General features: G+C 41.2%; 1 protein-coding gene across 2 annotated transcripts in view; it reads left to right on the plus strand.

The window, feature by feature from the left end:
- The first annotated feature begins 752 nt into the window (after nucleotides 1–752).
- Nucleotides 753–24,341, plus strand: part of Golga5 (golgin A5) — a 29,443-nt gene continuing 5,854 nt past the window's right edge. The window contains exons 1-9 of one of the 2 annotated variants that reach the window (XM_085830627.1): nucleotides 753–983; nucleotides 3,904–4,474; nucleotides 6,664–6,891; nucleotides 8,401–8,620; nucleotides 9,208–9,331; nucleotides 12,041–12,244; nucleotides 16,755–16,925; nucleotides 19,501–19,629; nucleotides 22,033–22,131. In XM_085830627.1, coding sequence (XP_085686753.1) covers nucleotides 3,934–4,474; nucleotides 6,664–6,891; nucleotides 8,401–8,620; nucleotides 9,208–9,331; nucleotides 12,041–12,244; nucleotides 16,755–16,925; nucleotides 19,501–19,629; nucleotides 22,033–22,131 — 1,716 coding nt within the window. In that variant the 5' untranslated portion in view covers nucleotides 753–983; nucleotides 3,904–3,933. Of the gene's footprint in view, nucleotides 984–1,835; nucleotides 2,274–3,903; nucleotides 4,475–6,663; nucleotides 6,892–8,400; nucleotides 8,621–9,207; nucleotides 9,332–12,040; nucleotides 12,245–16,754; nucleotides 16,926–19,500; nucleotides 19,630–22,032; nucleotides 22,132–24,341 lie in introns of those variants that run through there. The other variant, XM_085830628.1, reaches the window with a different exon arrangement.

Genomic DNA, 24,341 nt, shown 5'->3' on the forward strand with positions numbered 1-24,341 from the left:
TGTTGGTTCATTAGTTTAGGCAAAATCCATCTCTGTCACTTGAAAGCAGGTTCTTTTTTAAAAATTGTATTCTTTTATTTTTTTCTTATACTATTTTATGTATTTACATTCCAAATGTTGCCCCCCTTACTGGTCCCCCCTCCCCAAGTTCTTCACCCCATCCCTTTAAATTGTATTCTTTTTTTTCTTTTAAAGATTTATTTCATTTATATTGAGTACACTGTAGCTGCCTTCAGACACACCAGGAGAGGACACCAGATCCCATCCCATTACAGATGGTTGTGAGCCATTGACCTCAGGACCTCTGGAAGTGCAAGCAGCCAGTGCTCTTAACCACTGAGGCATCTCTCCAGCCCTTGTATTTTTAATTAAAGTGTGTGTGTGTGTGTGTGTGTGTGTGTGTGTGTTGTGCGCGTGCTTTGTGAATGAACTCAGGACTCAGGCCGTCGGTCCTGGCTATTTATCTATGTACTCTATTTACTGAACCATCCCCCGGGCCCAGGGATTAGATAGTTCCATTCTCTGCCTGGAAATCCTCAGGTGTAAAACTTTTGAGAGGGAGGAGGAGCTCAGAGGCCTGGGCGGGCTCATGCCCCGCCCAGTTTAGCTTGGACCCGCCCCTGTCGTGCACGGGACCTTGCCCCCGTTGTGGGCGTGCTCCGCAATGTTATGGAGGCCGCGTGCGGGCGGTGTTACGTCACACGCATGCTGGCGCGGCACCCGGTTAGGCGGCCGACGGAAGCGGGGCGTGGCCTGGCGCTAGGGCCCCGTGGCCGCCGGCGCCGCCGCCTGAGTGACCTGCTAGGCGGCCGGCGGCGCTCAGCTCCCCGCCACTCAGGCAGCTCGTCGGCCACTCTGTTTTGAGGTCCTCGCCGCCCTTCCACGTCTCCCGGAAGAGCTAGCCGGCAGGTCCGGGAGCAGCGGGCTGCTGTGGAGGTCCGGGCGGGCGACGAGGCCGCGGCGTTGCCGCTCGGCGTCCTCAGGTGAGGCGCGACCAGGCCGCGGGCGGGACGGCTTGGCCTGCGGGACCCGGTCTCTGCCTTTCCCGAGCGCTGTCCTGCTCGTCTTCGCTCAGGGACAAGGAAGGGGATGCCACAGCCCCGTAGGCTCCGGATACCGAGGCTGACCCGCCCTCCACCCCGACTCTGCTCTGGGGACTCAGTGCGGTGTGTTCTCGCCTCCCGGGGACCCGTGGTCACACCGCCGGGCCTGACCGCTGACCCCTGACCCCGCCTCTGTGTGACATCTGACCTTCCCGGTGGCTTTGCACCACGGGAAGTCTCCTCTTGGAGTCTGTCACTGAGACAAGAGCTCAGGCTCAGTGTCTACGATCCACGTGAAAGATACGTTTTAAAGCCCCGTTAACTTTCAGATGGGAGGCAAGACATTGTCTTCAGGCTTTTTTTTATTAGGAGAGCTACTTTTCTCTCGCTCATCACTAATTTTTACATCGAGCTTGTGTGACGTTTTATAAGTCAGAAGGCATGTTACATTCCTTTTTCATTTGGTTTCTCATAAATTGAAATACACACTTAAATGGGTTTCCTAAAGAGTGTGTTTAAACAGTTAGGTTAGATGCAGAGAGGTTAAAAGGTGGGTTTACCACTAGGTTGACCTAGATTCCAGTGTCTGAGGTGGAATCGAAGTTCCAGGATCTTTCTAAGCCATATCCATGTTTATTTGTTTCTAAAGGACATTGCAATTTGCCATATAATGTAGCTGAGCATTATATTATTATATTATTTTTATTATATTATTATTTTATTTTTATATTATATTATTTTTAGTGATAATGTTTGCACAACACTTGACATATAAGGATGAATTACTAGGAGTGCCTGTGTGTGGGCTAGAATTGGAATTTATCATTGAGCAAACCAGGCATTGTGTGTATCCACCCACTCCCCCTTCCCCAGCAGGGAGAGACATGTTTTAAAACAACAATTGCAACAACATGAAGCAGTGTAAGGCAAAAGAAGGGCATGCACACAGAATAAAAAGACCTAGCATAGATGGGAAGGAAAGACAACACTAATGCCAATTTAGTGAAGAAAGCCCAAGAGTTAACTACATAATAGTTCCAAGCCAAAGGGATACCGACCACATTCAACCAACATTGTTGACTTTGTAGTTTACTTCATTCTACAGCTTGAAGGTTAATTTTACTTCGTGGCCTTGACTTTGGCACCTGGAAGGTTTTTGCATGTGTTGGTTGAATAGATAATTTATACAGTCATTTAAAAAAAAATTGAACTCAGCTCAACATACACATGGTAGGTACTAAGTATTTAAATTACTGAAAATTTACTTTAGACCTATATATGCTGCATACATAAATCACAGGAGTGCTTCACTGTTAGTTTTGTTTGTTACTGTTTTTCAAGATAGGATTTCCCTATGTATCATCCCCTGGCTGTCCTGAAACTCACTCTGTAGACCAGGATAGCATCAAATTCAAAGATCCACCTGCCCCTGCCTCCCAAGTGCTGGGAATAAAGGCCTGTGCCACCACCACCTAGCAGGAGTGCTTCACTTTAACAGTAATAACTTTGTGATAATCAAGTGGGGTTTCTTGGTTTGTTTTGTTTTGTTTTTCTGTTTTATTTTTTTTTCCCCAAGTTCAGCCCTTTGAAACAAATTTCAGAGGCTTTTTATTTGGTGTGCTGGAATTTTGCCAAGGTTTTCGTTTTTTTTTGTTTTTTTTGTTTTTTTTTTTTTTCCTGTTTGAATCTTGTATGAGTTTGTTATGACACCCATGAAAAAGTATCATAGGCGGGAGGGATTAACAGTAGAAATTGATTTTTCTCACAGTTCTAAGGCCACAGTAAAGGTATTGGCTAGGTTGACGTGTTTATTATTATTTTACTTACTAGTTGTGTGCGCACTTGTAAATGTGGGCATATTTGTGACCAGAGGACCTTTCTTGAGGCTCCTGCCTCATTCTTCAGTAGGTTCTATGGTTTGGATTCAGACTGTCAAGCTTCAGGGCTAGGGCTTTTACCTGCTCAGCTGTCTGAGGCTGACTTCTGAGGATTTCCTTTTGCCTTAGAGCTAGCTGTCTTCTCTCCTGCTTTTACGTGGTCTCTCTTTATGACTAATTGTGTATATGTCTCTTCTAATAATAGACATCAGTTTAAATTACATCTTTAAAGACTGTGTTTCTTTTTTCTTTTTCTTTTTTAGATTTATTTATTTTATGTATATGAGTATACTGTTGTTGTCTTCAGACACACCAGAAGAGGGCATAGAATTCCCATTACAGGTGGTTGTGAGCCACCATGTGGTTGCTGGGAATTGAACTCAGAACCTCTGGAAGAGCAGTCAGTGCTGTTAACCACTGAGCCATTTCTGTAGCCCAAAGACCCTGTTTCTATTAAGTGACATTCTGAGGTCTTTGGGTTTGGAGTTCAGTATGTGGATTTTGGGGAACACAGCACAGTCTGTAACATGTTTTTGCTATGTTAAGATTTTCCCTTTGTTGAAATAATAAGGAAAATAGTAGTAATTGTAATAACGATAATGGAAGCTAGCAGAAGGGTTTTGTCTGTATGCCAAGCTTCTCAAAAAGTGTTTCCCCGATTATTTGATCTTTAAAACCATTCTGAGCTACATGTGGTGATGAGTCCCTGTAGCCACAAGCACTTGGAAAGTTCTGATAGGAAGCTGATTTGTTCACAGAAGCTTGGGCGGCACAGCACAGACCCATCACAGAAATATTTACAAAAACATTCTATAAGGAAGTATACTTACTGTTCTCCATTTTCAAGATAAGGTTTCTCAGCTTCTAGTACTAATTTGTTCAAGGTTGGCTAGTATGAGGCAGGTTAGGATTTAACCCAGAAACCTTTCCAGAAGACAGTGATCAAATCCTGTCTTTTTTTTTTTTTTTTTTTTTAAAAACAGGTTCATCAGTAGGATTGCTTTGCTACCATCATGTCGTGGTTTGCTGATCTTGCTGGAAGGGCTGAAGATCTTTTAAACCGAGTGGATCAGGGGGCTGCAACAGCTCTCAGAAAGGAGAATACCAGCAACATCTTTTATAGCAAAAATACTGACTATCCTGAACTTCAGCAGCAAAACACAGATTCAACTTACCGGACTGGACAGAAAGCTAACTATATTTCCTCAGCTGCTGATAACATCCGACATCAGAAAGCCACGATCATAGCTGGCACAGCGAACGTGAAAGTCGGATCCAGGACAGTCGGGGATGCCGCCCATCCCACCGAGCATGCGTCTGTCCCTAGGCCTTCATCCCAGTTTGTTCGGAGGAAAAAATCAGAGCCTGATGATGAGCTGCTATTTGATTTTCTTAACAGTTCCCAAAAAGAGCCCACTGGGAGAGTGGAAATCAAGAAAGAGAAGGGCAGAGCTCCTGTCTTTCCAAGTTCCCCGTCATCAGGTGTCAGTTCTGTCAACACCAGTGTAACCACCACCAAGGCCATGGAAGAAAATTCTGGGAGCCAAAGTCCTGGTAGTTAACCAGTCTGTTTCTTTCAGAATTAAGTAGATTGCTGTGCCATCCTAAGTTAAGATGTTTGAATAGTGTTCTTCATCCCCTGTGACAGTGTCTCTCCCTGTAGGTGTAAGAGAAGGATCTTTGCCAGTGTGTGGTGTAAACAAGGACAACAGCATTGTCTACTACTCGTCTATACTGACTTACAGTAGTGTTTCTAGGCCAGCCTGGTCTGTAGAATGAGTTCCAGGATACCCAGGGCTCCACACAGAGAAACTCTCTCTTGAAAAAAAAAGAAAAACAAAGGAAAAGAAAAAGAAAATTAGTCTCTTTGACTCCAAAGAAGAATTGAAATCTTCATGTAATTTTTATTTAGACACTACCCTACAGTCTTTCTTTTACAAGCTTATTTATTGAATAACAAAGATTTTTTTAAAATTATGTGATAAGTGGTAAATACATTCTAAATTTATGATTTTTCTTTGACTTTTGAATTAAAATTTTCTCTTAATTACATATAAGAGATTTTCCTACTTTTCCTATTTTTTAACTTTAAAACATTGTGATCGGGCTGGTGAGATGGCTCAGTGGGTAAGAGCACCCGACTGCTCTTCCAAAGGTCCAGAGTTCAAATCCCAGCAACCACATGGTGGCTCACAACCATCTGTAACAAGATCTGGCGTCCTCTTCCGGAGTGTCTGAAGACAGCTACAGTGTACTTACATATAATAAATAAATAAATCTTAAAAAAAAAAAAAAAAAAAAAAAACATTGTGATCAAATAAAAAAATCTTTTTTGTTTATTTGATCTGATAAAGATGTCAATATTTTAAAACATATATGTCTATTTTCTAGAGGTGTGTGGGTACTCATGAGCCACAGAGACATGTAGAGATCAAGGACAATTTGAGGGAGTTCTCTCCTGCTGCCATGTAGGTTCTGGGACCTTAACTCAGGTTGTGAGGCTTGGCAGCAAGAGCTTCTGTCTGCTGAACCTCTTACCTTGAGGACCCTGACTTTTGTGGGGGAAAAGTCTTTCTTATTTATTTATTAGTATTTGGAGATAAGATCTAGAACTTGTAATTGTTGGAGTTCTTGTGATTGTAGCACTCCTAAGTGCTAAGGATTACTAGTATTGGCCTGGATCTCATTTTGATGTTAGTTTTAAGAAATATTCTATCCCAATCTGGCCTTGAACTCACAAGGTAGCTCAGCTTAACATCAGTTTCATGGTGATGCTCTGCCTCCGCTTCTAAGAGGTGGGATTATAGTGTACCACCACACCTGGTTTCTTGTGTTTTTAGTGTGCATTTACTCAATTACCAAAGACACTGAGGCACCATGTTATTACTTGTATCCAACCTTGTGGAAAGTCCCCTTCTGCCCATATAATTTAAAGAATAAGTTAATTGTGAAGCTACAGAAATAGCTCAGTGGTTAAGAGCACTGGCTGACCTTACAGAGGACCTGGGTTTTGTTCACAACACTCACATGGTAACTCACAACTGTCTGTAACCCCAGTTCTAGGGGATCAAGTCTCTTCTGGCTTCCATTGGCACAATGAAATGCACAGACATACATGTAGGCAAAATATGTATACACATTAAAAAATAAAAATAAGTTAAATGTGAATTTGCATCACACTTAGTTAAAAAGATAAATTTGAACTCCTGTGGCATCCTTTGGCAAGACATTTTAGATTCAGTTTGGGTGTAACAAATTGCTGTGACCTGTAGAATTAGTCTTCTTGGCTTGAACCTCATACTTGTTCTGTTGTGCCTTCTTAGTGTTTTCATTGTTGATACTTCTACCCTGCTTTTTTTTCTGGAAACAAGAAAACTCAGTTTAAATTATCTCTGGCAGCCAGAGGCAGGTGGATCTCTGTAAGTTTGAGGTTAGCCTGGTCTACAAAGTGAGTTTCAGGCAGCCAGGGCTATACAGAGAAACCCTGTCTCAGAAAAAAAAAAAAAAAATCCTCTCAGAAGTGTTTTATATTCTGTCCTCTTTCTTCTAGTATGTCTAGATTTGAGGATCTTTGTAGGTCTGTAGACTTCACTTGTGAGAATATATTTTCATCAGAAGGGTATCTGTTGAGAATTAGTAGTATTTTTCTGGGATCCAAACTATAGCAGCCTTCCAGAAGAAGCAGGTGACTGTTGCTGCACAGTGACTATGTTACTGTACGCAAGTGTGTTCTTGTTTTACAGGAGTGAACAGTTCTGATTCTGTGCCGGAGGTTCACAAGGAACCCTCAGAGGAGAGTACAGCACCAAGTGCTACCAGCGTGGAGCACAGCTCTTCACCTAGTGACAGCAGCAGCAGGTCGCAGGAGCTGTCCAATCTCCGTCTGGAGAATCAGTTGCTCAGGAATGAAGTCCAGTCTTTAAATCAGGAAATGGCCTCATTACTTCAGAGATCCAAAGAAACTCAAGAAGGTAGGACCTTAATGGGGCTTGTGAAGTGTTATGTCCATAGAAATGTAGGATCTAAATTTAGAAATAGAGCCAGTTCTTCTACGAGCATAAAATAGAATCTTGGCTAGTTTAGATTCTTAAAAAAAACACTAAATTTAAAAAATAAAATAAAATAATGGAGAGTAGAGTATAACCAACCCTGTACCTCAGCCTAACCTCAGACTCAGTGCAGTCTTGTCTTTTTGTTTCAACCTGACAAGTACTGGATTCATATGTATAAATTATTAAATTTAAGAACCAGTAGAAACCATGTATTAATAATCCTCTAATTATTTGATTTATTTATTCTGAACTTTAAAATTTTATTTGCTTATATTGTGTATAAGTACACTGTAGCTATCTTCAGACACAGCAGAAGAGGGCATCAGATCCCATTAGAGATGGTTGTGAGCCACCGTGTAGTTGCTGGGAATTGAACTCAGGACCTCTGAAAGAGCAGCCAGTGCTCTTATTCACTGAGCCATCTCTCCAGCCCTATTCTGAACTTTAAAGGAGAACCAACTATTTCATGAACCAAAGTTAAGGTATGTACAGTGTTAGACACTAGTAAGCATGGTCACAGTGTTGCCGCTTCAGGGACCATAAATGAACATGGAAACCAATGTGAATAATGAATGCCTTCCAGAAATGTGCTGTGACATAATCTATAAGTAGAAAACCCTCTAATTCTTCAGAAATGATTAAAAAAAAAAAGTTGGGACCAGAGACATGGCTCAGTAGGTAAGAGATAATTGACTGCTCTTCCTGAGGGTCTCAGCTCTGTTCTGAACCCCCACATGGTGGGGTCCAAACCATCTGTAACTCTAATTCTAGGGGATCTGGTGACCTTTCTGACCTCTAGGGGAATGTGGCATGTATGTGGTGAATAAACATGCATGCAGACAAGCTTCCATACACATTTAAATAAATCTTTTTAAAAAATAACTTTGGCCCCGCCGGGCGTGGTGGCGCACGCCTTTAATCCCAGCACTTGGGAGGCAGAGGCAGGCGGATTTCTGAGTTCGAGGCCAGCCTGGTCTACAGAGTGAGTTCCAGGACAGCCAGGACTACACAGAGAAACCCTGTCTCGAAAAACCAAAAAAAAAAAAAAATAATAACTTTGGGTCTGTGGTGTGGTATTGACAGAGGGGTTATGAGCATGTGTGGCTGAGGAGAGGGGACAGGGACAGGAAATGTTTGTCCTGGTTCAGTTGGGCCAGTGAGAATAGTGCAGTTGAACAGTGGGAAGTTTTATTTAGGCATGAAACAAGGCCAGAGGGGCATAATAAGGTTAGTAAAAACTGACTAGAAAATGTAGATGTGAAAAAAAAGAAAGAAATGTAGATATGAAATAGAGTATTTCCTGAAACCCTGTGAAATTTGTTTCAAATCTTTAAAAATTGTTTTTGGTGGCAGACTACATATATCACTACGTATACCCATGAAAAGATGTGTTGTTTTGCTTGACTTAAGAAGTTTTATTTTTTATAGAATTAAATAAGGCAAGAGTAAGAGTTGAAAAATGGAATGTTGACAATTCAAAGAGTGATCGCATAACTCGAGAACTGCGAGCGCAAGTAGATGACCTCACTGAAGCAGTGGCCGCAAAGGACTCCCAGCTGGCTGTCCTCAAAGTGCGACTGCAGGAGGCTGACCAGGTGCTGAGTTCCCGCACAGAAGCACTGGAAGCCTTACAGAGTGAAAAGTCACGGTAGGCAATCTGCTAACACAGAAAAGGCAAGCTGGAGTGTATTAAGTATGGTAATAATGTGGTGTTTTCCAATTTATGAAGAATCATCTTTTTTAGAAATTTACAAGAGGAAAGATTTCTAATAAAGTCGGAAATGTGAATGATTAAAATGGATTCACAGCCAGGCGTGGTGGCGCACGCCTTTAATCCCAGCACTCAGGAGGCAGAGGCAGGCGGATTTCTGAGTTCAAGGCCAGCCTGGTCTACAGAGTGAGTTCCAGGGCAGCCAGGACTACACAGAGAAACCCTGTCTCGAAAAAGCAAAAAACAAAACAAAACAAAATAAAATGGATTCACTTTTTTTGACCCTTGAGATACATGGTTAGCAAACTCTAAATTTAAGAGTATTTGAAAAGTATAGTGCCACCATCCATTATTTAATATATGGTATGTACTTATGTATGGCCTAAAACTATTCTTTTAAGAATGTCTTAGACCATCTTTGCTTGACTAATTTATAGATGCTCTAAGAATCATGGTGCCTGATTGCTTGTTCCCTGTGGAAATGCATTCTTTCATGTGATACAATTTTATTTTATATTTTTTAGAATAATGCAGGATCACAATGAAGGTAGTAGCCTACAGAATCAAGCTCTGCAAACTCTTCAAGAGAGGCTGCATGAAGCTGATGCCACTCTAAAGAGAGAGCAAGAGAGCTACAAACAAATGCAGGTTAGAGGGGATACTGTGTGTGTTCTCTTAGTACAGAGGGAGGGAGGGAGGGAGGGATGCCTTTGTACTTCATACCACCTCAGATCATCCACCGAATCTTACTGTACATTTTGTCAAACAAAAACCTGGGTATTTGAAAAAATTATCTTAATCCTTGCTAAATTATTTTTATTTGAAAGAAAATTAAAATGGTTAATATTCATCAGAACTGTGTATCTGTCAATCAATTTAGATGTAACAATCATTGCTATTTCACTAAGTGGTAGTTTGTGGCATCTTATTTATTTTTATTTAGTCTTGTCTAGATCTAGTTTAACCTGATTCATTTATTTCAAGAGAAAATTGGTTTTTTGGTTTTTGGTTTGTTTCTTTATTTGTTTTTTGTTTTTTTTTTTTAAAGATTTTTTAAATTTTATGTATATAAGTACTCTGTAGGGGCTGGCGAGATGGCTCTGCAGGTAAGAGCACTGACTGCTCTTCTGAAGGTTCTGAGTTCAATTCCCAGTGACCACATGGTGGCTCACAACCACCCGTAATGAGATCTGATGCCCTCTTCTGGTGTGTCTGAAGTCAGCTACAGTATACTTATGTATAATAATAAATAAATCTTTAAAAAAATAAGTACACTGTAGCTGTACAAGTGGTTGTGAGCCTTTATGTGGTTGTTGGGAATTGAATTTCTAGGACCTTTGCTCGCTCCAGTCAAGCTCGCTCACTCTGGTCTGCCCAGCTCTCTCCGGCCCAAAGATTTATTTATTATTATACATAAGTACACTGTAGCTGCCTTAAGATACACCAGAAGAGGGTGTCAAATCTCATTACAGGTGGTTGTAAGCCACCATGTGGTTGCTGGGATTTGAACTCAGGACCTCTGGAAGAACAGTCAGTGTTCTTATCTACTGAGCCATCTAGCCAGCCCCTTGTATTTTGTCTTTTGAGACAGGGTTTCTTTGTATAGCCTTGGCTCTTCTGGAACTTGCTCTGTAGACCAGGCTGGCCTCAAACTCAGAGATCTGCCTGCCTCTGCTGAAACTAAAGGTGTGTGCCACCATATCTGGTCTTTACAGGTCTTAAGAGATACCTGTTTGAATCCAATGAAGGTGTTAGTGCTTGAGGGCTACTTCGTTTTTGTTTTTATATTGCTTCTGAGACAGGGTCTCACCATAAAGCCTTTGCTGTCCTGGAACTCATTTTGTAAACCAGGCTACCCTCAAACTTGGAGTTCTGCTTGCTCTGCCTCCTAGTGCTTGGGTCCAGGGCATGCCCAATTTAAATGGTTTAGTTTTATAAGACTCAAGGGTAATACCAGTGAATAGCCAAGGTTGCAAATTCTTATTTTATATCTACAAACATTCTAAAAAAAAAAAAATCTGAGATACTTCTTCCTGGTCCTGGGAAATTTTTGATAAGGGGCAAACAACCTGTGTTTCAATATATAACTCATATTTTAAAATATAAGTAAGATATTTTACATTCTCTTCTGTCTTCTGAATCTTTAAAACATTTGTGAGTTGCACTTACAGCAAGCACATTGGAATTTAGACACTCAGATATTGAAACTGTCTTCAGGGATATTTGGTCTGTACTTAGATTCCTTAAAATTTACAAATGAACAAGAGTCATATTACCTAAGTTGTTTTAAAAATATTCAGAAGTTTTTCTAAGAACAGGCGGTTCTTCAAGAAGCTACACATAGAGACATAGAATTCTTATATGGTCTAACAGTTCTACTTTAGGTATTGACCCCAGAGATTAAAAAATGTATATTCACATAAAATTTTTTTGATTGTGTGTAGAGCTATATTCATATTCTGGGGAATCTAGAAATACAAATGGCATTTGCTGCTGGGATAAACAGGTTGTGGTAATGTTCATACAAGGAAATCCTATTAAACTTTTTTTAAAAATTTATTTATTTATTATATGTAAGTACACTGTAGCTGTCTTCAGACACTCCAGAATAGGGCGCCAGATCTCGTTACGGATGGTTGTGAGCCACCATGTGGTTGCTGGGATTTGAACTCTGGACCTTCGGAAGAGCGGTCGGGTGCTCTTACCCACTGAGCCATCTCACCAGCCCAAGGAAATCCTATTAAGGCCATAAAAATATAATGAAGCAGAGTCTGGTGAGATCCTTCAGTAAGTTGTGTGCTATGCCAGCACGAGGACCTGAGTTGGGACTCATGTGAAACGGTGGACACGGAAGCACAAATCTGTGACCTCAGCTCTGAGTTAGCAGGGAGTCAGGCAGATTCCTGGAGCTCTCTGGCCAGCTAGTTTAGCCATGGTGAGCTCCAGGTTCAGCAAAAGACTGACTCAAAATTAAATTAACTAAAATACAATAGAATGTGGTCCTCACTAACCTGTATGGGTTCTACCTCAACGTCCGAAGTACTGAAGTTAGGTGTGCAACACTGTACCTGGCTCACCTGTCATAGTTCCTAGAAAACAAGAGCCCTACAACCAAAGTTGGAAATTACAGTTCACTAAGCCTAGAAAAGACCTTGTAGCACCTTGAACAAACTCCTAGTTGACTCCTAGTTGACCTGTATTGCTGTGCTTGGGAGCCACAACTTTATATTTTTTCAATTTTTTTTCCTCCTCATTTTTAGTCAGAGCTAGTAAATTCCCTTAAGATATTTGAATTCATGGTTATAAGTATATTTCAAGCTAAGCAATTGAATATGTATAATATAAAATTTACCACAGAGTGAGTTTGCTGCACGCCTTAACAAAATGGAAGTGGAACGTCAGAATTTGGCAGAAGCAGTTACTCTGGCAGAAAGAAAGTACTCCGAGGAGAAGAAGAAGGTTGATGAACTCCAGCAGCAAGTCAAGCTACACAGGTCAAGCTTGGAGTCTGCTAAGCAGGAGTTAGTTGACTACAAGCAAAAAGCTACACGGATACTCCAAGTAAGCATGAGTGCACACTCCGATGTGCCGTTCTATGGGAGACGGCAGCCCTCTACACACTGGGGCATGTGTTGGCTGTATTGCCCTGCTGCACATTGAACTCTGATGAAAAGGGTAGAAATTCTCAATCTTACCACTGCTTGCTTGGTAAGATCTTCATCTCTGATGATGCTGTTGTTGCTAAGCAGCTATATTGTGCTCCTGTGGTGGTTCCTATAAAAACTGTAGTCACCAGTGTAGCCCTCAACATCTCATCAGAGAGAAAACACGTGCTTCCATTTATATTTAGGTTAGTCTGCCTGTCTGCATGGAGTCTGTCTGCTTGCTTCAATTTGAGTTGTTTCTTTGTTTTTGTGTGTTTGTGTCTACAGCTACTGTGTCTTAGCTCATGAAAGCATGTGGTGGTCACTAGTAGAAGAATGAAGACTAGATCGGACCCCTCCCAAAGGAAAAAAAATAAGTTGTTCTTTTGCATTTGTTTTGTTTTGCTTTGTTGTAGCCCTTCTTCATTGAACTGTCTGTCCCCTGTTTTTGTCTCAATTGCAAATGTATCAGAATGCTTGGGGCTATCCTGTCTTCGTTTATTAAGTACTTGTTCCCTTTGTTCCATCATATAATTATTGTCTATTGCATTTCTAAAATTATCTTCTCAAAAAGGTCTAGAGTGACCTGAATTTATATTTGGTGTCATTTGTTAATGTTGTTTGCATACATTTTGACTTTGAAAACACAGTTGGCTCTGTCATTCTCCCTCCATCTTGGAGCACCTGTCTTCTGTGCCACACACCACCTTGGCTCCTAGTTTGTCCTCTTGTCATTGTCTCCACCTCTCTGGGTTCTCTTCCCAGGCTCCAAAGACTAAACGTGCCTTTAGGTCCTAGACCCTCTTTCCTACCTCGCACTGATGTGTGCTCATTTGCTTCCACCTGTCGCCTCAGAGACTTCAGCCATGGCTCTACTCAACTCCTGACCGCTGACTCTTGCTGCTTGCTGTTTAGTTTTTGCGAGTCTCAACTCCTAAACCACCTTCCTCATTGTTTTGCCCTAGTAAATATCACTCAAACAATAGTAAAGCATGAACCCACAGCCATTTACAAAACTTTAGTAGTTTTTTTTTTTTCTTTTGATTTAAGGACACATTCAGCTTAGCAGAATTATAAAAATCAAAATATTTGACAGGGTAAAGTCATTGATGCAATACAATGGGACTTGGGGAAGAGAAAGAAGCCTTTAGGTGCTCAAGGATGCCAGGGTTCACTGCACTGAGCTGACACTATAAAGAGAACATTGAAGAATAGGTACGAAGGCTCACACATGGGTAGAGATTTCAGATAAGAAGCTGTGCCAGAGGCAGGGTTCCTGAGAGAACATTATGTGCCTGGGGAACTAGTGCTCATTGCTGGAGAATAACGTAGGTTAGGGGAGAGAGGTTCTAGGTGAGATTTGAAATTAAGACGTGTAGCAGCAGTGACGAACTTAAGCTAGAGCTGGACACTATCTTGCTCATCATTGCATCCCAAAACAATATCTGGTACTCAAGAAATGTAATGCAGGAACAGGGAGATGGTGAGATCAGAGGCAGGTGAATGCCAACAGGTGATTGGAGGTTTGTGAAGTGAGGAAAGCTAGTGAGGGTAGCTAAGAGGTAGAAGATTGAATATTTGAGAAATTTACATTGAAAATTTAATCAGAAAGGAAAGGAGTCAGCTGGACTCTGGAGTGACTCTGGGTTTCTGCTCGCATGTAAGGAGGTTGTCTCTTGTCCTCTGAAAGAGACAAATAGGAATGGCAGCATGTTAGGGTTGAAGGGTTATGGCAAATTATGATATGGTTGAGAAATTGATGTGATATTGATGTGAATGTTAGGAAGGTAATTAGAAATTCAAGCCTGAAGCTCAGCAGAGAGGTATGGCATTGGCCATGGGAGAGCATCAAAGAGTGGAAGTAATCCCAGCACTCGGGAGGCAGGCGGATTTCTGAGTTCAAGGCCAGCCTGGTCTACAAAGTGAGTAACAGGACAGCCAGGGCTACACAGAGAAACCCTGTCGCCAAAAAAAAAAAAAAAAAAGAGTGTAAGTAAAATTAATCATGAGTAGTATACAGCTTGAGAGGAGAAAGCCTATGGCTAAGTACATTATTATAAACATCAGCATTTACAGACTGGGCAAAGAAAACTCCCCCAAAAGAGTGGCCAGTATTTGGAGAACCAGGAAAAAGCTGGGCCAGGGGAGAGAGTTAGGCAGCTTCTGTGGCCTGATGAGGGCAAGATCGAATTGTTGGATTTGGCATATGGAATCCCTGGGATTCTCAAAAAGGAGAGGTGAAGACCTAAAGGTAGTTACAGCTAAACTGGCAACATAACAAAAGGCCATTGCCAAGGGTCTTATGATTGTAGTGGGAAGCAGTTTATAAGCAGTGATGTTCATTATAGCAAATTTGAAAAAATAAAATCTAAAGGAATGGAAATGCCAGGTTAAAGAGATAGCTCAGCGGTTAAGAGCACTCACTGCTCTGCCAAAGGTTGTGAGTTCAAATCCCAGCAACCACATGATGGCTCCTAACTATCCATAATGAGATCTGATGCCCTCTTCTGGGGTGTCTGAAGACAGCTACAGTGTACTTACATATAATAAAATTCTTATCATCACCTTCAAATGATTCTGGGCCTCTAGTACTTTTAAAAAAGAAAGGAAAGGAAAGGGGAAAGGGGAAGGGAAAAAGGGAAAAGGGGGAAAAAGGGAAAGGAAGGAAAAGAAAAGAAAAAAGAAAAGAAAGGGAAATGCCTATAGTTCTGCCACTTAAAAAAGGAAAGATGGGCTGGAAAGATGGCTCAGCTGTTAAGAGCACTGACTACTCTTCTAGAGGTTCTGAGTTCAATTCCCATCAAGTACACGGTGGCTCCCAACCATCTGTAATGAAATCTGATGACCTCTTCTGGTGTGTCTGAAGACAGCTACAGTGTACTCCTATACATAAAATAAATCTTTAAAGTGAAAAGGAAAAAAAATTTTTGAAAGAGGAATAACTAAAATTCTGTACTCAAGATGAAAGATTTAATTCTTACTGGTTGAGAACAGGAGCTTGATACGTTGATCTTCATAAGATCATCTAAGATCTTCATAAGAGATCTAATGATCTCTTCTTTCTGCTCATCCTTCATTCCAGGGAGCCACAGATTTTTCAGTAAAGGACCGCATAATAAGTATTATATATTCTATGGGCTAAATAGTTGCCATTGTATACTCTTTGGTTTTTCTTCTTATAATCCATTTGAATGTGAAAAAACATGTTTAGCTTTTGAGCTGTATAGAAACTGGCCAGATAGGCCCATGGACCATGATTTGCACACTTGCTATACCCCACTGCCTGATCAACCCCCCTGAAATGCTGTCACAGCACTTCCCTGCTCACTGTCTGGTAATTTGATTTAGCCTACCAAGTCAAATGAAATAATTTGGCCTCCAGATAATTTGGCACCTGCCTGTTACTTTGGCACTTAGGATACTGAAGCAGGATTTTGACAAGTTCAAGGCCACCCAGGACTACAGTGTAAGGCTCCATCTCAAACAAAACAAAAATAAATGACATTTAGCCTGGCATCACCCACACGAACTCCCTGAGCTGCCTCCCATAGTGCTTTCCCACCCACACCATGCTTCTTTGTTTTCTCTGTCTGTTTTAAATATGCTCTATTTTAGTCTCACTGGGCATGCTTTCAGGTGACGCCTCCTATCCAGCTCAGAACTCTGACATTCTGATCAATTCCCCTTTGCGTGAGTTTATTGCTTTCTTCTGCTGGTGCTACTAATTTCCTGTTGAGTTGTGAAGCAGAGTGTGCTATCTTTAATTCCAGCAAGGAATGCTATCTTTATCTCACAGAGCTCTTAGTGCAGTACCAAGTGCATTATATATGCTCTCTAAGCATAAGCTGGAGTATTACTGGGAAAAGAAGAACAAGAAGAAAACATAAGAGGGAAATCTTATGAAACATTTGCAACTATAACATGATCATGGGAACTAAGATCTAGGGACAAACAGCAAAGTTCTCCTGCATTTTTATCCCTACGACTTCAGTGAGCTATGGATTTCCTCTGTGGATAAATGTCTGGGGGCTTTGTTTCTGTATGGTGAGATGACAGACACTATGTAAGCTAGCGGGGAGAAGTGTGCTTAGCATGTGTGTGACCCTGGGCTCAGTCTCTGGCATCATTAAAAAAAAAAAAAAAAAAAAAGAATAAATACAATGCAGTAAAGTACAAACTAGAGCCTGAATAGATGGTTCAGAAGTTGAGAGCACTGGTCGCTCTTAGAGAGGCTTTAGTTCTCAGTGCCCACCTATACTAGTTCTTGAGGATTTGATGCCCTCTTCTGACTTCTGTGGTAACCAGGCCTTCATATGGTACACAGACATGCTTATAGGCAAAATACTTAAACAGGTATAATAAATAAATCTAAAAAAAAATAATAAGCTGATACCATCTTTGCTTAATTATGCTCTGTTTCACAACAGTCTAAAGAAAAACTGATCAACAGCTTAAAGGAAGGCTCAAGCTTTGAAGGCCTAGATAGCAGCACTGCTAGCAGCATGGAACTAGAAGAACTTCGGCATGAGAAGGAGATGCAGAAGGAGGAAATCCAGAAGCTGATGGGCCAGATGCATCAGCTGAGGTCTGAGCTACAGGTAACATCCATTGTTTAGCATACCAGACAACCATTTCCCTCAGCTACATCAGTTTGAAATCAGGTTATGATTCGGTATTTTAGGGGGAGATGGAATTATTGAAACAATGTGTTTCATTCTGCTAGAATGTTAATTACCATATAGAAATATGTCTACAGGAGTAGGTTTGTCTGTTGACTAACTCCAAGAGGTGACAAATACTTGTGAAGTATGAACCGAATGCTGCTATATACTTAAGCCTAAAGTTGCACCAGGAAGCCGGGCGTGGTGGCACACACCTTGGCACTTGGGAGGCAGAGGCAGGCAGAATTCTGAGTTCAAGGTCAGCCTGGTCTACAGAGTTGAGTTCCAGGACAGGCAGGGCTACACAGAGAAACCCTGTCTCGAAAAACAAAAACAAAAACAAAAAAAGTTGCACCAGGAAACTGACAAGGATCTTTAAATGTTTAGATCTTAAATTCTGCTATTTAAAAGTAAATTAGTTGGGGCTTTTCTTTTCTTCTTTTTTTTTTTTTTTTTTAGGTTTATTTATTATTATACTTAAGTACACTGTAACTGATTTCAGACATGACAGAAGAGGGCATCTGATCTCATTACGGGTGGTTGTGAGCCACCATGTGGTTGCTGGGATTTGAACTCAGGACCTTCAGAAGAGCAGTCAGTGCTCTTACCCGCTGAGCCATCTCACCAGCCCCGAGTTTTTCTATAAAACTGAAATGTTTCCTTGTATTAGCATGGGTTCAGAAACTAATTACAGTTTTATGCATAGTCTTATAATTGTAGTTTGTGTATAAGTGTTGTGTTTAATCTAAAAGGAACCATCTGGGGATGTGACTCAGTAATAGCTTGCTTGCCTAGCATTTGGGAGCCCTCAGTCCAATTCCCCTAGCACAAAACAATAAGTTAGGCCATTTATTCCACATAAGTAGGGGATCTTTGATCATAGGGTAGTCTCTGGTGATAGATTAAATGCAGGGTAATGAACCTTGTAGTCCTTTTTCTTCTAAGTAGAATCATTTAAACTTTGTAAATAGATATGAATTTCAAAGAATTTAGTCATGTCAAATTAGAAATTGTATAGATGCTAATAACTTTACTCATTATCTGTTCAATCCTTTTTGGGTAGAAAACATAAGACCAACTTGTATTATTTCATCCCAGCATCATGAATGACATTGACCCATTTTTCTTACCCCTGCTGAAGAAGTTTATAAAATCTGTATTAGATCTATAAAAAGCACTACAACTTATGAAATAAAGAAGCTGTTAGTGGAGCTGGGGAGCTGGCACAGCAGATAAAGGCGCTTGCTGTACAAGCCTGACAACCTGAGCTCAGTCCCCAGAACCTACATAAGGGTAGAAGGGAAGAGCTGACTTCACATCGTCCTCTTACCTACATATACACACAGTGGCAAGCATGCCCTTCGTCATCCATAGACACCATCATAATAATCTTTTAATTAAAAATAGATATACATATCAAATGTTAAAAAGCTGCTAGTAATCATTATGTTAAATTTACTGAGCACTTAGTGCCACACACTAGACACCCGTCCTAACATCTTCTTTGTAGCCCTGAGAGGGAGGTGTTACTCTCTTTTTATCTTTGAAGAAATTCAGGCACAGAGAAGAGAAAAAGCTGAAGTGCTGGATGGAGGACTGGAGCCCAGCTCCAAGCACTTGCTCTTGCCCCTGGGGTTCTCTCTGACGCTGGAGAGTTGACCTGAGTTGTTGGCAACGTTTGCTTTGCTACCCCATGAACTCCAAGGCTGGGAAAATATAATTGTTGTTGTTGTTTTTTCCTTTGAGTTCACAAAAGTGTGTGAGTTTGGAGGATTGTGTTATGGTCTCAGTGCTTCAAAGGGTGAGATGCAGAAAATGTTGGCTCTCATCTCCTGCTGCCTGGGCTGGTGGTTAACCTGTGTGGAGAAATGCAGGAACCTGGAGCTCCAGTCTTTGTACTTGGAAGATTTGTTTGTTTATTTTCATTTCTTGAGACAGGGTTTCTCTTGTGTAGTCTTGACTGTCCTGGAACTTGATCTTTAGACCAGGCTGACCTTGAACTCACAGATGCACCTACTTCTGCCTTTCCAACTTCTGGGATTAAAGGCACCAATACTTCTAGCTTGCTTGTGAGTTTGAAAAATGGGAAGGTATGAAATTGGGCAGATAGAAGCAGCTCACACGCTAACCTTGGTGATGTCAGGATAGATATTCTCTCTGTGTGCTCATGGGTGATACACAAGCGCCAGCCTACAGCAACAGAAAGAACTGTTGTAGTGAAGTCGCTTTGGGTATTGTTCTTTGAAAGTGTTAACTTTTCAATAGAGGCATGAATCTCCTAGCAAACTACTGCTCAATCATAAGGCTAAGAGGGTTGTGGGCCAGGCAGCTGGGGCATCGTGATCATTCACTCACTGCTACCCAAATCACATAGTAAAAGTAGCTGATTTCCTTCCTGTGATCCCTGTCCCTCTGGGAACTGCTGAGCCCAGTCCACAGGATGTGAGACTGGTTCAGTGTGTGTTGAACAGAACCCTTTGGCTTTTGCTTTCACCTGTATGGTTCTTCTTAGGACATGGAGGCTCAGCAGGTTAGTGAGGCTGAATCAGCAAGAGAACAATTACAAGATCTGCAAGACCAGATAGCTAAGCAGAGGACATCTAAGCAAGAGCTGGAGACGGAGCTGGAACGAATGAAGCAGGTAAGGAGAGGGCACCTCCCGAGAAAGCTTGTTACATGGGCTCAGAGAGTTTGTGTTAGGTGGGAGCTTGCAGGTTCCGCTTGCCTTTCCATCCTACCCTCTCTGGTTTGAGGTTTTGTTTGCTTGCTTGGTTTTGTTTTTTTACTGTTTATCATTATTGTTTGTATATATGGTATTGAGTATAGGCATACGCATGCTACCACATATGTGCCAGTGCTTGCTTGTAGAAGTCAAAAGGACAACTTTGTGCTGTTGGTTCTCTTCTTCCATGTTTACATGGGTTCTGGGTTTTGAACTGAGGTTGTCAGACTTCATGAGAGTGCCTTTTCTCTCTCTCTCACTTTTTTTTGGGGGGGCATAGATTAAAGGCATGCACCCCTCTTGTTTTTTTTTTTTTTTTTTTTTTTTTGGTTTTTCGAGACAGGGTTTCTCTGTATAGCCCTGACTGTCTTGGAACTCACTCTGTAGACCAGGCTGGCTTTGAACTCGAACTCAGAAATCCGCCTGCCTCTGCCTCCCAAGTGCTGGGATTAAAGGCGTGCACCACCACTGCTCAGCTCTAGAATTCTTTCCACTTCATATGTCTATCTGTCTGTCAGGGAATGTAAAAAAACACAAAACTGCTCATTACATCCACTTCCCCTGCTCGGAACACTGTTGGTGCCATATTAGCTGCTTGCTGTTAGTTCCCCAAGCCAAATTATTTTACATCAGTATATTGTAGTTTCTATATATGTATATTCTACATACTGGTTTCTGTATTGAAGCAGTTGATGTTAAACATGTTGTAGCCACATTTTCAGAGTAAGATGTTACCTCTCATAGTAATATCTACTATTATCATGTAAAATGACATAGTAATAACTGCTACTGTTGTTAGCTCTTTTTTTTTTTTTTTTTTTTTTGGTTTTTCAAGACAGGGTTTCTCTGTATAGCTCTGGCTGTCCTGGAACTCACTTTGTAGACCAGGCTGGCCTCAAACTCAGAAATCCACCTGCCTTTGCCTCCCAAGTGCTGGGATTAGAGGCGTGCACCACCATGCCCGGCCTGTTGTTAGCTCTTGCTATCTTACTTCATACAGTAAAAAGTTGGTACCATTCAATTTATAGAAAATTATACTTGTGATTCTTAGTGTATCACCCATAATATTTCTAATTTTGTGTATTTTAAAATCTCTTTATTTTCTTAAGTGTATTTAAATTTTTTTTAATGTTTTTAGATTTATTTATTTATTTATTATATGTAAGTACACTGTAGCTGTCTTCAGACACTCCAGAAGAGGGAGTCAGATCTCGTTACGGATGGTTGTGAGCCACCATGTGGTTGCTGGGATTTGAACTCCGAACCTTCGGAAGAATAGTCGGGTGCTCTTACCCACTAAGCCATCTCACCAGCCCAAGTGTATTTAAATTTTTAAATGGGTTTTTCATTAGGATTTTTTATGGAAATTATATTTAAAATTATTTTGTAACTGTTAAGAGAAGAACCAAGCAGAGACCTTCAAAACATGTGTATCACAGGCTGCTTTAGTTAATATATAATTGTAAGATTAGCTGTCCTTTCAGAATTACAATGCAGTTAATTCAAGGAGCTGCTATGTATCAAAGAGCAGCAATTTAATGTGATTGATAGAGGATAATATTTTATTATTCGAGATGTTTTCCTATAGTCTTTCCCAATGCCATTTTTAAAATTGTGAAGTAGAGCCAGGTGTGGTGGTGCACGCCTTTGATCCCAGCGCATGGGAGGCAGAGCCAGGCAGATTTCTGAGTTCGAGGCCAGCCTGGTCTACAAAGTGAGTTCCAGGACAGCCAGGGCTACACAGAGAAACCCTATCTTAAAAAAACTAAAAAAAAAAAATTTAAAAAAAATTGTGAAGTAGAGGCACATGAGCTGACTGTAGCTGTAGGCTACTTACTTATCAGAGATTCAGTATTTAATTTAAAACTAGATTTGTACCATATTGAGTAATTTCAACCTTGAACTGTTACAGACCTAGAACATGGAAGAAATCTGGTAAACCTTTATCAGACTATCAGGCTTGTAACCACAGAGCCGTTTATATTTTTAAAAAATTATTTATGAACACTGTATTACTAACAACATCTATGTTTATTATAGATAGCAAATTTCTTCAGTTTGTTTTCATAATCAGTAATAATACTATTCTATAATAAACTTTACATTCATAAACGATGTCCCATTCTTCCTCATTGCTGTAAGGTAAGAATATTTTGTATTTTTTAATGATTTACCCTAGTGCAGTGCTTACAGCATCATGCTGAAGAATTGACTTCCCATCAGACCCACGCACATCCATGTGGCCCATGCAGTGTGGTTGGGATATGAACTGAGTCCTTGGTGTGAGCACACTCAGACTGATTTGTTCACTCCTCACACTAGGAATCCCGTTACATGGAGGAAGATCTTCATAGAACAAAGAACACACTGCAAAGCAGGATTAAAGATCGGGAGGAAGAAATTCAAAAACTGAGGAACCAGGTAGGGATGGGGAAGTGGGTGACCTGAGTTGCTTCAGCAAGGCCTTCTCTTTCCACATCCTTCAGAATTTATTGTGAGGTTTGGGGCTGCTATAGATGTTTCATCTTGCACTACTTGAATCTTCATTTACATACACCATGGCTTCCTTTGGTGGAAGTGTCTTGTAGCCACTTCATGTGAGGTTAGATTTATCTCCAAAATTTATGGTTTCTCACCCTAGTATGTTCATGCTGATTATCACATTCATGGTTTCTTTTTCCTATCAAAAATCTACTGGCTGATCTTCACAGTATCAATTAGTAGGACATTTATAAAGTCACTACACTTCTACTTCTTAATATAAAATAAGCTGGGCGGTGGTGGCGCATGCCTTTAATCACAGCACTTGGGAGGCAGAGGCAAGTGGATTTCTGAGTTCGAGGCCAGCCTGGTCTATAAAGTGAGTTCCAGGACAGCCAGGGCTACACAGAGAGACCCTGTCTCAAACCACCACCCCCCCCCCCAAAAAAAAAACAAAAAACAAAACCCCACAAAACAAAAATACACACACACACACACACATATATATATATTAAATGGCACCTATATATGGTTTTCATTCTTTCAAGACTATTATAAGGAACAATAAAAAAAAATCATTGTCCCTTTTGTAAAGTTTACTTTTTTTTTTCCAGTCCTAGCTAGTATGGAATTCATTGTGTAGATTAGGCTGGTCTCAAACTCACCGAGATCTACCTGCCTCTGCCTCTTTTCATACTGGGATTAAAGGCATGTACCATCATAACCAGCCTCAAAGATTGTTTTTGATGAGGCTAGGCCTAAGCTTATAAGGACTAGAAAGAAAGTGTCAGATCCCGTTTATGCAGTTTAGAAGAAAGATTTCTTAGAGGAGACACAAAAGGCCTAGTCATAGAAAAAACTATAAACTGAATTCATCAAAATTTAAATTTCTGCTTACCAAAAGGCAGTGCAGACGTGAAAAAAGGACAGTCGCAAGCTGAAGAGGAGGCGCCCAACACCTCCTCTGCCCTCCCAGCGCTGCCTCAGACATGTCATACATGGCCAGCTTTGGCAAGCAGATAACCAGTGTAAGAATTCCTGTTGACCGGAAGCTGCCATAACATTGTTGTTAGAGGACAGAAGGCTTGAATAGACCTTCCCCAAATGGTCAGACGAGCTTGTGAGCAGGTGCTCGGGGTCACAGGGTTATCAGGATAGGTCCCACTCCACTCCCAAGACAGTGGCTCAGCTTTGGGGTGAGAAGCCTGTGTTGTAGACTGCACAGCACTGGGGAAACTGGCTCTCCCTTCATTTTTTTTTAAATTGTATTTTGTTTGTTTGTTTGTTTTTGAGACAAGGTCTTGCTGTTTAGTCCTGGGTGACCTTGAATGTACTATAATCCTGCCTCGGCTCCAAGCTCTAGGCTTACAGTCATGCAGTCATGCACCACCACTTTTTGCAGGCAGCTGGCTGTTTCTGGTGAGGTTGTCATCCATTGTCCCTGTGACTCCAGGTGTATCCTACAAACACACTTTGAGTTCTGCATTTACTCTTGAACAGTCCAAACTGGAAATAAACCAGGTGTTTCTAGGGGTGAATGAATAAACCAGTTGTGAACTGGTTTATACAGGAGCTGGAGAGAGCGCTCAGTAATTAAAACTACTGGCTGTTCACCCAGAAGACCTAGGATGCTTGAGTCCCAGCATCCACGTGGTGGCTCACAATTATCTGTAACTCTGGTTCCAGGAAGCCCTCTACTGACCTCCACGAGCACTAGGCATGAATAGTTGTACAGATATACATGTAGACAGAACACTCATACACTTGAAATCAAAAAATAAAAACAGAAAGATTAAATCCATAATGTGCTATTCTTGTAGGAAAGTTGTTCACTCAGGAACAGGCAAAAGCAAACTCTGGTGCTAGAACTGAAAGTGGCTTGTGTATGATGATGGGAAGCCACACTGCTAGGGGATCGTAGAGCACGGTCTTCATGGGGCTACACTTCGCAGACACACTGTTGAACTGTGTCCTGTAAACTTGACCATGTCACTAGTAAGAACACAGTTTACAGTGTCTTCATAGTCACGTGTATTCATGATACAAAACCAGAACAGAAGCCAAGCTTGATGGGCTCCTGCCTGTAACCTCTGCACTCAGGAAGCTGAGGCAGGAGAGTCATGAATTGGAGGCCAGCCTGAGTTACGTAG

Source organism: Mus caroli, unplaced genomic scaffold (assembly GCF_978045245.1).
Source record: "Mus caroli unplaced genomic scaffold, Mus_caroli_1 scaffold_14, whole genome shotgun sequence".
Classification (NCBI taxonomy): domain Eukaryota; kingdom Metazoa; phylum Chordata; class Mammalia; order Rodentia; family Muridae; genus Mus; species Mus caroli.